The 14,779-nt window shown below is 39.8% G+C and overlaps 1 protein-coding gene across 1 annotated transcript; it reads right to left on the minus strand.

Annotated features, from left to right (window-relative positions):
• Positions 1 to 374: 374 nt before the first annotated feature.
• On the minus strand, positions 375 to 14,576 carry ZBBX (zinc finger B-box domain containing). Its single transcript, XM_030954669.1, has 17 exons — positions 14,526 to 14,576; positions 13,701 to 13,788; positions 13,085 to 13,198; positions 11,834 to 11,927; positions 10,710 to 10,755; positions 10,458 to 10,567; positions 7,436 to 7,610; positions 6,447 to 6,567; positions 5,834 to 5,967; positions 5,520 to 5,623; positions 5,095 to 5,198; positions 4,458 to 4,489; positions 3,767 to 4,041; positions 2,978 to 3,137; positions 2,293 to 2,448; positions 1,182 to 1,323; positions 375 to 520 (listed from the first exon to the last, which is right to left on the minus strand). Exons 2-17 carry the CDS (start codon positions 13,766 to 13,768, stop codon positions 445 to 447), a joined length of 1,911 nt encoding a protein of 636 aa, XP_030810529.1. The 5' UTR covers positions 13,769 to 13,788; positions 14,526 to 14,576; the 3' UTR covers positions 375 to 444.
• Positions 14,577 to 14,779: the final 203 nt, after the last annotated feature.

The following is a 14,779-nucleotide window of genomic DNA, read 5'->3' on the forward strand; positions in this document are numbered from 1 at the left end:
GCAAGGTGCAAGTCCCTTCTAAAACATCTGACAAAGGGTACTTGGCCTTAGAGACTCCTCCTGCGCTTCTCACCACAAACCTGATCATACAGAAACCCCAGTTTATCCCATTAATACCCCTGGTGTGCCACCTTCCAGCTTGGCCACATAAAACCACATTTGGAGACACAAAATTCCACCTGCAGGCAAGAAAACTCACATTGAATTAAAAACAATAAATAAAACAATCCTAAAAATAGCAGCACAAGAGAAGTCCTTTTATTCTGTTATTTCTTCATAGTAACAATTTTTAAAAAGCCAAATCAAGGTATTTCCAAGAAGTTTTAATGACAACTTTACAGAATATTCCTTAGTAAATGATGTCTTGAGCAGAACTTAAAACACCTCTTGATCTTCTTGGTTCTGAACCATCCAAAGGTGGAGACAGAACTGAGTTTTCCACGTTCACTGCAATGCCAGAACCTGCTGTTTGTCCTCCAGAATTGCTTCCTCAGCATCTATTTGGCTTTCCTCCCAGTCCCTTAAAAGAAACACACCCCAGTGATTTCCAGTGCCTCCAATTCCCCAAATTCTCTGCTTTAAGCCCTGCTGACATATGTTCACATATGTTGGACTAAAAGGTACAAAAAAAAGCTTTTACTGGAGATGTTGGCAGTACAAGCTACTCTAATTCAGCTTTTCCCTCAGTTTTTGTCCCAAATCTCTGAATCAGCTCTAAGCACACAGCATGGAGTTCCCTTCAGTGCTGCTCTGACTCCTGCTGGGGAGGAGATCCCAGTGAAAAACCAGTGAGACACAGAACTTTAGGAACTTCCTTTTTTCCAGTCATCTCCTCAGTGTCCAAGGCAAAATGACAAATACATGGTCAGTCACAACCCAAAAACGGAGATGATTTTAAGAGAATCACCTCATAAATCTCAGTGTTAATGCACTGAAAAACCCACAATCCCCAAATTTATCATTTGGAGTCCAAACAACAAAACAGATCCCTCAGTTCTGACTCTGAGCTGCCTGAGAAGGGGCTCAGAACACCAAGACACCACACAGGTCATGCTGACTTTAATTGTGCATTACCTGCTAATTACAAGACAGCTGGGGCTGTTTTTATTTTAGTTCTGACATGGTTGGCATCTTGAATAATCTAAAATGTCATCAGAACACAGCCAACAAGTTGAACTTACCCAAAAATATCAAATGTGTCGTGGTCTTTCAGCTCCAGGGTGCTCTGGAAATCTGCATTTCCAGAGATGTTCTCCATGGCTCTGCTGGGGGAGTTTTCATCTTCAAAAGCTAAGCTGGAATGATTTTCATGGCCTGAAATGTCTTAGGAGCAAATATGAATAAAAAGATGCGGTATCTTCACTACCAGCTTGAAAAAAAATTCAAAATATTGACAAAAACTTGCCATTAAAAGTCTCAAACCAACTCTAGCTAATGAAAAGTATCACTACAAATTAAGATTGTACTTTCTATTTGTAACTTCTTTATTAACACCTATAAATTCACCACCTCCTACTTCAGAAGTATCTTTCAGAAAAGAAACACATGATTTAAGTATTCTGCACAATGCCACAAATTTTGTGTGAAGGGAGACACTGAATGATTGCAGAAAGCTCTAAAGTTTGGTTACTTTTTTTTTTTTAATTTAAACTAACATGAATAAAATATAGACCCTTTCCAATATTTTCCTGAGATTCAAAATTGACAGCTTCGATTTCTGCACACAGCATTATTTAAATTAAAATGTCAACCTGGTTGCTCATGATGTGAGAAATAATGCAGAGCTACATTTCTTGGGATGGAGACAGCTGAAATTGAGAAAGGTAACACAAAAGTGCAGATCCAGTTATTACTTGTGCCCCTGTTTCTTTGAGTTCATATAATCAGACTTGCTTCTGTAGCAGAAGAAATCTTTTATTAGATCACTCCCAAATTGTACCAGAGACTACCAACACACACAAATTCAGAAACTTCTTCTAGAGGGTTTATTCTCTAAATATTCAGCTCAGAGTGGAGTAAAAGGGCAGCAGCAGAAGCAGAAACTAAGCTAAATAAAAAGAATTCTTGGTGAGAGCTGAAAAGAGGTAGTTTTTAACTCCAAAGCCTACTCAAAAAAAAACCCCACTAAAATACAAATACACAAAAAAAACAACTACAATAAAAAGCCTATTAAAAAAAAAAACAAAATACAAATACACAAATGAAGATCTAGAAATGACAAACTCAGAGTTTGTCCATTTTCCACAATTAAAATTAACCTCATTAGGAGCTCAGAGCTGTGGCTGTCCCTACCTGGCCATGGCATCCATGCTGCCATCAGATGAGAAAGTTGATTTTGAGCCTGGAAAGCCTTTGCAGCTCTGCTCAGCTGACTTTCCAAGACACCTTGAACTACAGAGTCATCAGCACATTCACTCAGGCTCCTCTCAGAAACCCACTGCTCATCTCCTGAAATCCAACGTTATTAGAGGAAATTATTTGCAGGTTTTGTGTTAATATTCATTTACTCTTTTTTTTTTTTTCTGCATTTAATGTGTGAATTAAAGAAGACGCACAACAAATTTTTTACAGATATGCAACAGACCAAAAGCCTGATTTCAAGTGATATATTTAATCAGATGAATGATGTTCACTTGTTTCATATACACCACAAAAAGCAACAGGAACTTCATGGAACTCTATTATCAGGGGATATACCAATATAAATAATTACCTTTATATTATATTATATATTTATATATTATGCATAATACATACTATAATATATATAATCATATACAGTTTAATCATCATTATAAAGATTAAATTTATGGCACTAGATTGCCTCCAAGTAAGGATTTTATTTTGTCCTTGCCCAGCACCACTCGTGTGGCATGACAGTCACCCTGAAGTGACTCCTAAAGCAAGCTGGATGGAAGGGAACTGAAAAAAGATGATAAATATGTATATTTTTGAGGATTTATTCAAACAAGGGTACCTGGGAAAGGGATTGTCCTGTCTCTAGGGCTGGAGGCAGCAGACAGGGAAGAAGGTGCCTCCAGCTTTTCTTGTTTAGGGTTTGCACCTACAACAAAGAAACCTTCAAGTCCCTGATATGATGCAGAACCACATTTCTGTCTTTTGGCTACATCCTGTAACTTGAATAAAACAGAGAGATTACAAACAGGAAACTTTATAATTGCCCCTGCAAGTTTAGTTTAATAAAAATGCTCATTTCATAGAGCACAGACTGATTTGGACAGCCAGCTGTAATAGATATTCATGAGGATGATGTTTTTGCTCAAGATATGCTTTAAAATCCTAAAAACTTCTGATGTTGTGAGAGCTTGAGTCTATTCTTTCACTAGGGACATGAAAAGCAGATTTTCTTTGTGTTCACTTTTGTGTACATAAAGGAAGGTGAGCACTGTTTACCAATAACTCCAAATCAATGTCCCAACCTTTCCTATCATTTTTTTGCTTTGATTTTATTTTCAGCAAATGAGGATCTGAATAAGTTGCTAGATAAGACAGGGCACCACTTTTTGGTCATCCAGACAAGAGGTGAAGTACTCTTAATACAAACATGGGAAGAGCTGCTCCTCCCACACCTTTTATGTCTGAGACAGTTTGTTCTCTTTCCCTTTTTTTGAACATTAACAGAAAACTGGCACCACAAAGTGGAGCCTTTCATATCAAATACAGCAGGCAGTGACAATCCCCTAAACCTAAAGCAGACAAAGCAACATCCCTAATCTATTTAGCAATTAAAGACACCATAACTTACTGCTGAAGATTTTGTAGTTCCAGGCAGGACCAAGCTCTGAGTGCTGCAGACCCTGCCCAGTCCTTGTGGCTCTCTCCTGCTCTGCTGCAGTTCTGTCTCCAGATCCCTGCTGCTCCTCAGTTCAGCCCCAATGAGATCTTTGCTGCCTCCTTCAGTGGGGTCAGAGATGTCCTCAGGAAGTTCACAGGAGCTCAATGATCCTCTCCCAGCCTTTGGTTCAATGCTCTCCTCCTGCACTGCATTTATTTCAAGATCACTGCAGACAATCAGTTTTTCTATAGGAGTACAACAAAATCATGAATACAGCAATACTTGTAATGAATATTAATTATAACCTGCAAGTCAACTATCTTTTCTTCATGAACTTAAAATCCAAAATCTCCACTAAAGCTAAAGAAAGGCAATGGTGGAAATGGAATAAAATTTCCTTAAAAGCATTATAAGGTTTGAAATCCATCTTATCAGGCTGTGAATGATTCTGTAAGTTGGTCTTCTTTGTTATATATGTTTATAGCAGTCCATCAAACTGCAATCAAATCAAATTGTGATAGCCCAGAGAATGGGAGATAATTTAATGATCTTTAATTGTTTTTCAGCCCACCATAGTTGACTACCCTAATCTATATGAGAATGATAAACTGAACACATTTATGTATTTTCAACAAAGAACTTAACAACTTTTCACATTTACCTTGAGAAATTTCTTTAGGAGAAACAGGATTTCTGTTGAGAGGAAAAAGTAAAAACTATTAATTTTCAGCTAAGGAAGTTAAATGGAAAGAAGACTTTCCCATTATACCCATTTCTCTTTTAAGGGGCTGGTTCTGTGTTGTTCTGGTCTGCAAATGCTGAGCTTTGATAGAGGAAGGGAAAAGATCAGAAGGATACAAAAAGCAAACTAGGTCACAGTTAATCCAATAAATGTTGGGAGATCAGAAGAATTGCAGATGTATCAGTTATTGTTTTTGTCTGGAATTACAAGGTTAGTTAAGCAAGAGTACCTTCAATGTGCAGAGCACTGATCCATGGTAAAATCTGTGTGTGAGTTCCTGCTCCTGCTGAGGTAAGAGCTCAGAAAAGAGAATTTTACTACAATTCAGGACAGGCATCTTCAGATGCAAAGAAATGCATCTTACCCATATGGGTTAGGATTTCAAAGTGATGCCTCTCTAGTTACAGGCAATTAATATTCCTTAATGGCTTTGAAACACTGTACAGATAATAACTCAAATCTAGCTGCCTGCAAAGAAAAGCCCCCATTTCTTAGGAACTAGCACAAATTTGGGATTATTTCCTCTCCTCTCCCACAATCTCTGCATTTCTGATACCTGCCACACTCCAGTGGGTCAGTTGTTCCTTGCTTATTCATCCCCACATCTCCAGTTTCCTCCACTGAAGAGTCTGAAGATTCTTCCAAGTCCTCGCTCTGAGACTGAAAAAAGAACAAAAATAAAACATAAAATAAAATTAAAATTTTTAAAATAAAGAAAAAAAATGAAGAGTACTGAAAAGCTGCCAGACTTTATTTGTGTATAAATCCAATACAGTGCAGGTCCCAGAATACAACAGAAAAAAAGTACAGGGAACTTTTGGAACTATCAGTTTTCCACATTTGTATGGAAAACAAACAATGCACCAGCATTCTTCCTTACTGGAAGTTATTTAGCTGTTGCTACTTTAAACACTTAACAGATCAAAACTTGAACAAATCAGTTCATTGTTGAGACTCATCAAGTCCTGTATCAGTACTCACATCATCAAGGAACTCAATTTTCAAAGAGGACTCTGCATTTTCAGAAACAGTGTTGGATTCTTCAGCCCTATAAATAGATGCCCAATATTTCTTCACCTCTTCATCTGTCAAATATAAATAATACCATGCACTTCAGTTTTTCCTGTTCAAAAACTCAAAAATGCAACATTTTTATTCATTATGGAAAACCTACAAATTTCTCCTTTTATTATTGCTGCTTTTAGCAAACTAGTTAAGAGTGGAAATGCTCAGCAATCATAGAAAAATCTCAAGGAAAAGGTATTTTAGAGTGAATAAACAGAAATCTGCTACACCTGTTAACTCCTCAATGTCATCATCATCATCATCTCCTTGTCTTCCTCCTTCAGCCCCAGCCTGTTGAACACTCAGGGCTTGCACAGGCCTTGAATCTTTCATGCAACTTGCAAAAAATTGATCAACAGGAGTTCTGAAACAGAAAAAAAAATCAATCTTAAAAAGTCATATTTTTAAATATATATCACAAAAAAAAAAGGAAAAACCCTACTGCAGCAGCATCAACTAACTCCTCCTAACTTCATTGACTGCTTCTCAAGAACTCATAAAACAACTCTGTAATGTCCACAAAAGAATCCTGAAAATTCCTTTTCTCTATAAAACTCCTGTAGCAAATGCCCCAAAATCAAGTAGCCAAATATCGTTGCCAGTGTTCAAATTCCACAATAAACAGAGAGCAAAGAGAATCCCTCTAAATACTCCCTCTGCAGGAATTCTGAACTATCAAGCAATCAAGTCTGGTTATAATCATTATTTTATTAAAATAAAGCCCCTTGTACCTGTTCCCCTTAACTCTTGACAATATATCTAATATTTCAGAAGTTTTATTTGGATTTTTGCTAATTAGGTTTTTCTGAATTCTCTCTTTAGGAGCATCAAATGCAACAATACCTTCTGTATTTCTTCAGCAGGAGTTTCTCCATGTAGCTCAGGCCATCCTTCTGGAATTCCACATGGATGGGTTCCTTCAGAGCACTAACATTGGTCTGTACCTCACAATTCTCCACAGCTTCTGTCAGAGTTATTAAAAAAAATAAAATACAGCTGTTTAGCATTATTAATGTGCTCTTTACCCACATTATTTTTGAATTAACATCACATTGAGTCTGTGCATAGTTCAGTCTTTGCATAACTCCAAAATTTAAATGGCCAGCAATATTATATTTACAGAACACAGGCAGTAGTGGGGGCAGCCATAAAAACTCATTTATTACAGGTTACACACTGGAGCCATAGAAAGAGTGGGGGGATGGAAATCCGTGACTCCACAGATCAAAATGCCACAGAAAAGAAGAAAAAAACAGGAATAAAATCAGTTTAATATTATTTTGTACAAAAAGCCACAGAGAAAAACCACCATCCGTGGACTAGAGGAACAAGACACAGATTGGATTTGCACAAATCCAATCAGACCAGAGGAATTTTCCATATTTTTCCATGCATACTTCAGCTGATTGCAGCTTTTCATTGGGACAAAGAAATATTAAGAGCCTGTGGAAGGCAAGCAGAAAATGTACTTGGATAGAACACACAAAATCCTGAGCCCTGCACATTCCTTGCCTCAGTTTAAAACTGGTTTTATGTTTGAGCACTGCAGCTCATGCTGAAGTGCCACGTGAGACACAAAGCCATGGGAGGGTTCAGGGACATGGGCTGGACATCCTGGCCACTGCCAGAGATCATTACAAAAACTGAGCTGAACACCCTGAATATCATTTAAAAACCCTTCAGAGATGATTGTTGTTAATAAAGGCACACTGAGAAAGAATAAAATGGGTTTTCTTAGCTTCACATAATGTCTGTTTTCATTAATCTAAAATCTAACTCCTCCAAATGGCTCCTATTGTATTTAAAATGTCATAAATCAGAGCAAACCATACCTGACGGGACCTCAGTGGCACACAGACCTCCTCCAGGATCACTTTCACCTCTTCTCCACTGAAGCAAAGCTTCCTGGAAAGACTCTGCAGATGCCTTCTCATCAAAGGCACCACTCAGCAGCAATCCTTTGTCCTGCTTTCCAGGGCTTGCACTGCTTGACGCTGAGGCTGGTTCCTAAATCAGTTCCACAACATTACTGATAAAGCATTTCTGAGGAGCAGCAACATTTTTAGTGTCAGCTGTGGAACTGCAGCACTCACTTTCCTGGGCTCAGCTGAGCTACCTGGTAATGAAGATCACTCCCATTTTATGTGATCTTGCTCACAATTAACTGCAAAGATCTATCAAGAGCTAAATAAGAAAGACAAAGTTTGTATTACCAGACACACAAAAGCCCTGCTTTTAAAGGTTTCTGGTATCAGAGCAGTGGCCATGGACACCCACATCCCATGTTCTGGATATAAAGCCATGGACACCACGTGTACAAGGGGATTAAATGAGGCATTTAATGCAGCGTGTCTCATTTAAAGGAATTTATGAGCTATGTGCTTTACTAATGAAGAGCTGCTTATTGAAGCTTCCCAGTGGACAGGGGCACATCTGGAGAGGTCAGCAAGAGGAAAATGGTCATTTAAGGGGCTAACTGGGATAGCCATTAATACAGCAGTCCAGGGAAGTCCAAACTGTGACTGATGAGATTGATTGAAAACAGCTACAAAAGGAGAAAAACACTCCTACACTGGGCCTTTCAACCCAGTGGTTTTTCAACCTTTATTAGAACAAAGAAAATTACTGTGGAAGGTTTTCATTACCAACTCTTGGATGATTATCAAGCAAAACCACAAAATAATTAATGTATTTATGGGAAAAAATCCTTTGTCTACACATTCTCCAAGTGAGTGACCTGTTCTTACCACAACAAAGCAGCAAAGGTACGGGCAGAAAGATGAGAGTCAAACATTGTAGCCATGATATTTTCTGAAAAATCCTTTCCTTAGGATTTTTCCTCCTGAGAAGCTGAGAGGCCTCAGGAACAAAATTTAAACAGTGGTTATCTGCTGCTGTGGAATGCAACAGGTGGATCTGTGATTGGTCTCATGTGGCTGTTTCTAACTAATGGCCAATCACAGTCCAGCTGTCCAGACTGTCTCAGTCAGTCACAAATCTTTGTTATTCATTCCTTTTCTATTCTTAGCCAGCCTTCTGATGAAATCCTTTCTTCTACTCTTTTAGTATAATTTTAATGTAATATATATCATAAAATAATAAATCAAGCCTTCTGAAACATGGAGTCAACATTCTCATCTCTTCCCTCATCCTAAGACCCTTGCGAACACCATCCAAAACATCAGCAGCCCCTACACACTCAGGATGTTTTCCCAACCCTTTCTTTCCACCTGCCCTATGCTTTAACTGATCCAGGGACTGGTTGCACAACCAATGGCACTTGTGACTCGCAAAAGCAAGAAACGTTGGCTGTTAAAATTGTCTGCACGTCCAGGGCGTTCCCCCATCCCCTCACTGCAGTGCGGGGCGAGCACGGCACGAAGTTCACTGTGTGAACAGGGGATCAGCAGGGAACAACTCGCAGTTCAATTCCCCCCAGCAGCACGGATTTCCAGCCCCATTCTTGCTCCGGCTGGATCCCTGCCAGCGCAGGGATGCCCCGGGATGCGGGAGATGCGCTCCGGGATGCGGGAGACGCGCTCCGGGATGCGGGAGACGCGCTCCGGGATGCGGGAGATGCGCTCCGGGATGCGGGAGATGCGCCCGGTGCGGGAGACGCCCTGGGGGTTGTCATGCGGGAGACGCGCTCCGGGATGCGGGAGACGCGCTCCGGGATGCGGGAGATCCCCCGGGATGCGGGAGACGCGCTCCGGGATGCGGGAGACGCGCTCCGGGATGCGGGAGACGCGCTCCGGGATGCGGGAGCGCGCTCGGGACGGAGACGCGTTCCGTGCGGGGGCGCAGCGCCCCCGGCCCCGGCGCGCGCCCGGCGGCCATCCCCGCATGCGCCGCCCCCGCGCTCCGGGGATCGCTCCGGGGCCCGGGATCGCTCCCCAAAAACCGCCGGAAAAAACAAAACACGAACGACCTGCGCTGCTTGGAGTGTGCGAAGGTCTTTTTGAATGAAATTAGGAGCACGGAAGAAAAATCCCCGAGGTTTTGTTGGCAAGTTCTCTTAAATTCCAAATCTGCACATTTTTCCCCAAAGGAAAAGCATTACAAAGAGATACACAAAATATCAGTTCCTTTTGAGGGTTAGCAGCTCCAACTGCTTCGATAAAAATGGAAAAAAAAAATCACATCGTGTATTACAGAGAGATCTCCCTCCACACTCTAAGAGAAATTACACCTTTTTTAGAATAAAAATGTTATTTTCTTATTCAACAGCAGAAATTCACATAAATTACTTTAAAATCGAGCTGTATGAGGCTACACCACACTTTGGAGGCTGGATTTCCTATTTATTATTCGTTTCCTATTTCCTCCTTGCTAAAAGGCAAAAATACCTTTATTAAATAGAAATCACCTCGTACTTGATAATAGAAATTTCCACTATGACACAGCCAACAAGGTGCCAGCTTGGAAATCAGTCAGAATTCAACATGTGCTTTATGTAAGGACTTAGAATTACAAAACATACATGGACCACTTAATTTTGGCCCCTTTGCCTGCAACCACACATCTTTCTTTAATCACAAAAAGTGTTCTTTAGTTAAGGGTGAGATCAGCCTCCTTCAGCCATGGCCACATGCGGGGCAAGTTAATAAAAAACACAGTTTAAATAAATTTTTCAACTGTTACCAGTTAAAGAAATGGTCACAGTTCTGACAACAGAACCATTTAATCTGTTTCCTTGCATTCAGGGAGATCAGTCTGTAAGATTTCTTTTTACTTTACGGGCACTAAGTAATTACCAGAGAGAGAGAGAAAAATGCGTGTCTACATAATGACACAAAAAAATTCTAAACACATTAAATTGTGTTGCTTGAGAGTTATTTTTAACCATTTACTTACCAGCTGCCCACCCTTAATTTCAGGTGGGCCATAGCCCACCCCCTTCACTCCCAACTTTTCATGAGCTACAACATTTCCTCTTTTAGGCTTGACTGGTTTTTTCACTGGCTCTGAAACAAAACAAACAACAAAAATCTCAACTAATCCAGTGTTCCACTCTCTGATTTCTTCAGTGTTTAATTGCAGCAACCTCTACAAAGCAATAATCTATCAGTAGTTTAAGTTTTACTTGGTTAAGAAAGATGTCTTTACCTTGAATCTGTTTGAGTACTTGGAACTTCACTCTTTGTGGAGAAACCTAGAGGAAAGAATATTTCCATGTATCTGTATAAGGTTCTAATGCTAATGAATAAACAGTAAGTTTTACAGAATGAAAATGGTTTTAGGGAAATAGGGCATGCATTTAAAGAGAAAACTCCATGTATTGCTCATGACAGCCATGAAGCCCAGACCAGTTTCACCCCCCCAGACACGAAACATTGTCCACATAGCCCTTCCATGATCTAAGATCCCAGTAATTCATAATTTTCAGCATTTTTGCTCCTCAGTTTTCCCCTTCAAACTGAGTTCACCCTGCAGCCTCATTACCCCTCACTCACCCCTTATTTTTAATTTTACTGTTGTTAAAATTCTGCCCATTCATCTCCTCAGCCCCCCCAGCTGAAACCTGACGTCTTTGAAGCAGCTCGGAGTTCCTTGTCTCAAAGAAGGGGGAAGGGAAAGAGGTGTGTAAAGAAAACCTTTTCATTCTGATCCTCTCCTCTCACAGACAAGGAGGCAATTTTATTGAGTTCTCATTTTCTGCCAGCTTAAAAAAAAATTGCCACAGACTTTTCCAAAAGAAGATAAGTACCCCATTTGTACTTACTGAAAGGAAACAGATTTTTTCAAAGATTTAGCAGGAAAGTCCTACATCCCTTCTTTTAGGTCTGAGCAAGGATATAACAGAACAAGAGTCAATATAACTGAGCTAAAGACTAACTGTGGTGTATTTTATCTGGGAAGGCAGAGAATTTGCACTCAAAGTTTCACCCAAAGCCTTTCAGTATTTCAGATCCATCCTGGGCACCAGCCAGCCAAAGCCAGGCTCCTGATGAGTCCCACCACTACCAGTGCCACTCTTACAGGATTAAATTTGTAAAAGCAGGGATAATTTGCTGTTTATTGCAACTGATCACCCACCAAAACTTGATGTTCCTCCAGCTCAAAGGGACTCAGAAGCTTGGCATGGGAAAATAAACAGTCAGGAATTTTACTCAGATGGGGCTCAACCTTTTGGTTTTGCAGTATTTAAAATTTTCCTGTTCTGCAGCATAAATCCAGTTCTAAATCTTGTTTTACTTTAGATAGCTTTACTTGCAAATATGGTTTCCTACCTTCTTCCTGTTTTCATTATTTTGTGCCACAACTCGGGCTTGGGGGTTCCTTGGTCCTGCCTGCCCAGATTTCCAATGATAAGCACCTAACTTCCTACAAACCAAGGCAAGAAAAAAACTTCAAAATTCGGCCTTCTGCAAGCAAGAGAAGCATAAAATTTTTCCTTTAGCTTGTTAAATATGAACAAAACATCACAAAAACAAAATTCTTCTCTATGGGACAATCAATTTCCCGAAGCACAAATACTCTCTTCTGTTGAAACCTGCTTCAAGTCTCCTTTAAAAGCAGTAAATACAAAAAATGTGTGAGAAAGTAGTTATTTTTAAACCATTAAATTGGTCCAAGTTCTTAAACTTAAAAAAAAAAAAATTATCAATTCTCAAAGGTTGGTTTCAGAAGAATAACAACAAAAGTACATTTTGTGTGAGCTTTCATTGCCCCAGTTTACTGCAGGACTTGATCCAGCACTGCTAACAATGCAGGAACTCTCAGATCCTTTCCAGCCCAAACCACTCCATGATTGCAGTGCTGCAAATGCCAAATCCTCCTGTCCTTAGAGCTCAGCACTGCAACCCTATCAGGGGCTGCAGGTACAAGGCCTTGAGAACAAAACAACAATACCATGGAGACAAAAGTGCCACACATCCCCTGGAAAACACTGCCCCAGCAGCTCAGGGCAATGCCACAGAGCTGCCAACAGCTCAGCAGCACCAAGGCATCCAAACCCAAGGCATTTGCACTCCCAACAGGCAGAAACTCAAGGAAAAGGAAGCAGGTGTTGCAGGAATTTGCCAACACTCAGAGTGACTCAGATTTAAACCTCACCCCAGCATTTGCCTCATTACACTGTGCCTGGTTCCAAGCCCTGTTTGCCATCGTGCAGGAGAGGCCTCCCTGGGAAGGCACACAAATGTAAAAAGGGATCAGAAATATCAACAGCATCCTCTGCAGAAACATCAGAAATAAACAAGGAGAAACTACTCTGTCTCCTGCTTGAAAACTAAGGTGATAAATCCAGACAGCCAGGGAGAACAGAGAATAAATGAGGAAAACAGATCAAATATCATATGGGAGTTTCAAATTAACAAAATCTTAAGAAAGCAAGTTTAACCTTGGGAAGAAATATTCAGTCTCCTCTCTGCAATTTAATTGTAAATTCCAAACTTTACAAGAGATCCCACGTGGGGAGTTGGAGGTGTGGAGGGAGCATCTCACTGGATTCCTTTTTTCCAAAGAGAAACTGAACCTACCTCCTCTCTTCTTTTTCTCTGCTCATGTTTGACTGCAGCTGCAATAGTCTTCTCTCCATCTCTTTGTTTTCTGTTTCTAACTGAGCTTTCTCCAACTGCAATTCCTTGACAGTTCTGGAGGAAATAGTGAAATATTCATTAGAGGTCACCTGGAAGTCAGCAAGGTATCTGAAGAAGTTTAAAGCAGAAAAACAGAAACTGGAAATTTTGTCATTAGAGCCGTGTCCCTCCTTTATCTCACAGCAGGACTGAAAACAGCTCTGGAAAATTTAGGACAGGTCAAGTGCAAATTCCAACAAAAAACTGATACAACTGTGTCTGTACTCAGAAAGGTTTGGGGTATAATTATATTAAAATAAACAATCCACTGATTTCTTTTGTATGCTTGTATTATCCAGTGGATACACAGGGTTGGTTATAAAACCTATCATTTAATCAGGAAGTAGATTCAAGCCTAAGAAAAGAAAGGCTTGTGGATAAAAGCATAGAGAAAATGCTAGAAAAGAAACACATCATGATTCTTCTTGTTCTTCCACTCTCCTATTTAATGTTGCATTAAAACTTATTAAAAACTACGAAAACACATCTCAATCCCAATCAGATTGAACGCACTTACTTTGTTTTTAATCTCACTGAGGTTCCAGCTTTTGAGCCTGGGAGAATTACAAAATCATTGACATTCATGATGCCCAGTATAACTTCTCCTAAAAAAGAGAATTTCAATGTTTAGAGTTAGGAACCTGTTGAAATGGGAATTTGATTGAAATTAAAACAGTAAAAAACTCATTACACATCCAAAAACATTCATATATAGAGGGAAATGGAGCACAAAACTTGTTATATGAAGTGCCAATAAAATCCTAGAGCAACTGAAAATTAAATTTAACTGGGGAAAAAACCCTTTTTTATTACATTTATGATACCAGTGAAAAGATTTCCTTGGCTGTTTCATTTGGACAATTCCCTAAAGTTCATGTGCAAGCAGATTAATATTAACTAAAACACAGCTTTCTTGAACCAAACCCATGGAAAGAACCAAGGAGAAGAAAATGTGTACCAATGGCTATGAAGTGAAACCATCTCACCTGATTTGGGAACATAAATTCCTTCTGTCACAGACAAATTGATACAGAAGAACACAATCACTCACAGAGCAGAGTTAATTCCTCCTCTCGAGACTTCAGTGGTATTTTGAATAATTTTTTTTTTCTTTTAATCCAGGTTGTAAAATAAAATACTCTTCCAAAAAGCAAATTCATGCAGCAGGGGGGTTTTAAATTGAAGGTGAACATCCAGAGCCTCGCTGGGCTGGAATGTTTGTGGGATAAATGCAGCTCAGTGTTAAAACTGGGCATTTCCTGCTGCTGCTGGAAATAATGGAAAAAGAATAGAATAATGGCTAATGGAAAAAGAAACAAATGTTGACAGTGCAGAGACTTACAGCTGCCAGGGTGCTTGGAAACTCTTCTGCAGCTCGTGGGTCTCAGCTTCCTGGGGAGAGCAGGACCTAGGAAATTATAAGGATTGGAAATATCCCAAGTGGAACACTGCCTGTTCACAGGTAAACCTGAATTTCAGCATTAATACAGATAAAATGTGCCCAAATATCTCCACCCATGAGGCCAAACACCTCAATGGCACGTGGAACTTAAAACACCTGGTGCCACAGAACCTAAAATGCAACATTTCAGCGCT

Source organism: Camarhynchus parvulus, chromosome 9 (genome assembly GCF_901933205.1).
Source record: "Camarhynchus parvulus chromosome 9, STF_HiC, whole genome shotgun sequence".
NCBI lineage: Eukaryota > Metazoa > Chordata > Aves > Passeriformes > Thraupidae > Camarhynchus > Camarhynchus parvulus.

Coding starts and splice junctions, on each gene's coding strand:
- ZBBX (XM_030954669.1), bottom strand. CDS start 13,768: ATGAATGTCAATGATTTTGTAATTCTCCCAGGCTCAAAAGCTGGAACC. Junction 10,756..11,833: donor ATAATGAAAACAGGAAGAAG/GTAGGAAACCAT, acceptor TCTTTCCTCTAG/GTTTCTCCACAAAGAGTGAA. Junction 5,624..5,833: donor TGACATTGAGGAGTTAACAG/GTGTAGCAGATT, acceptor TATATTTGACAG/ATGAAGAGGTGAAGAAATAT.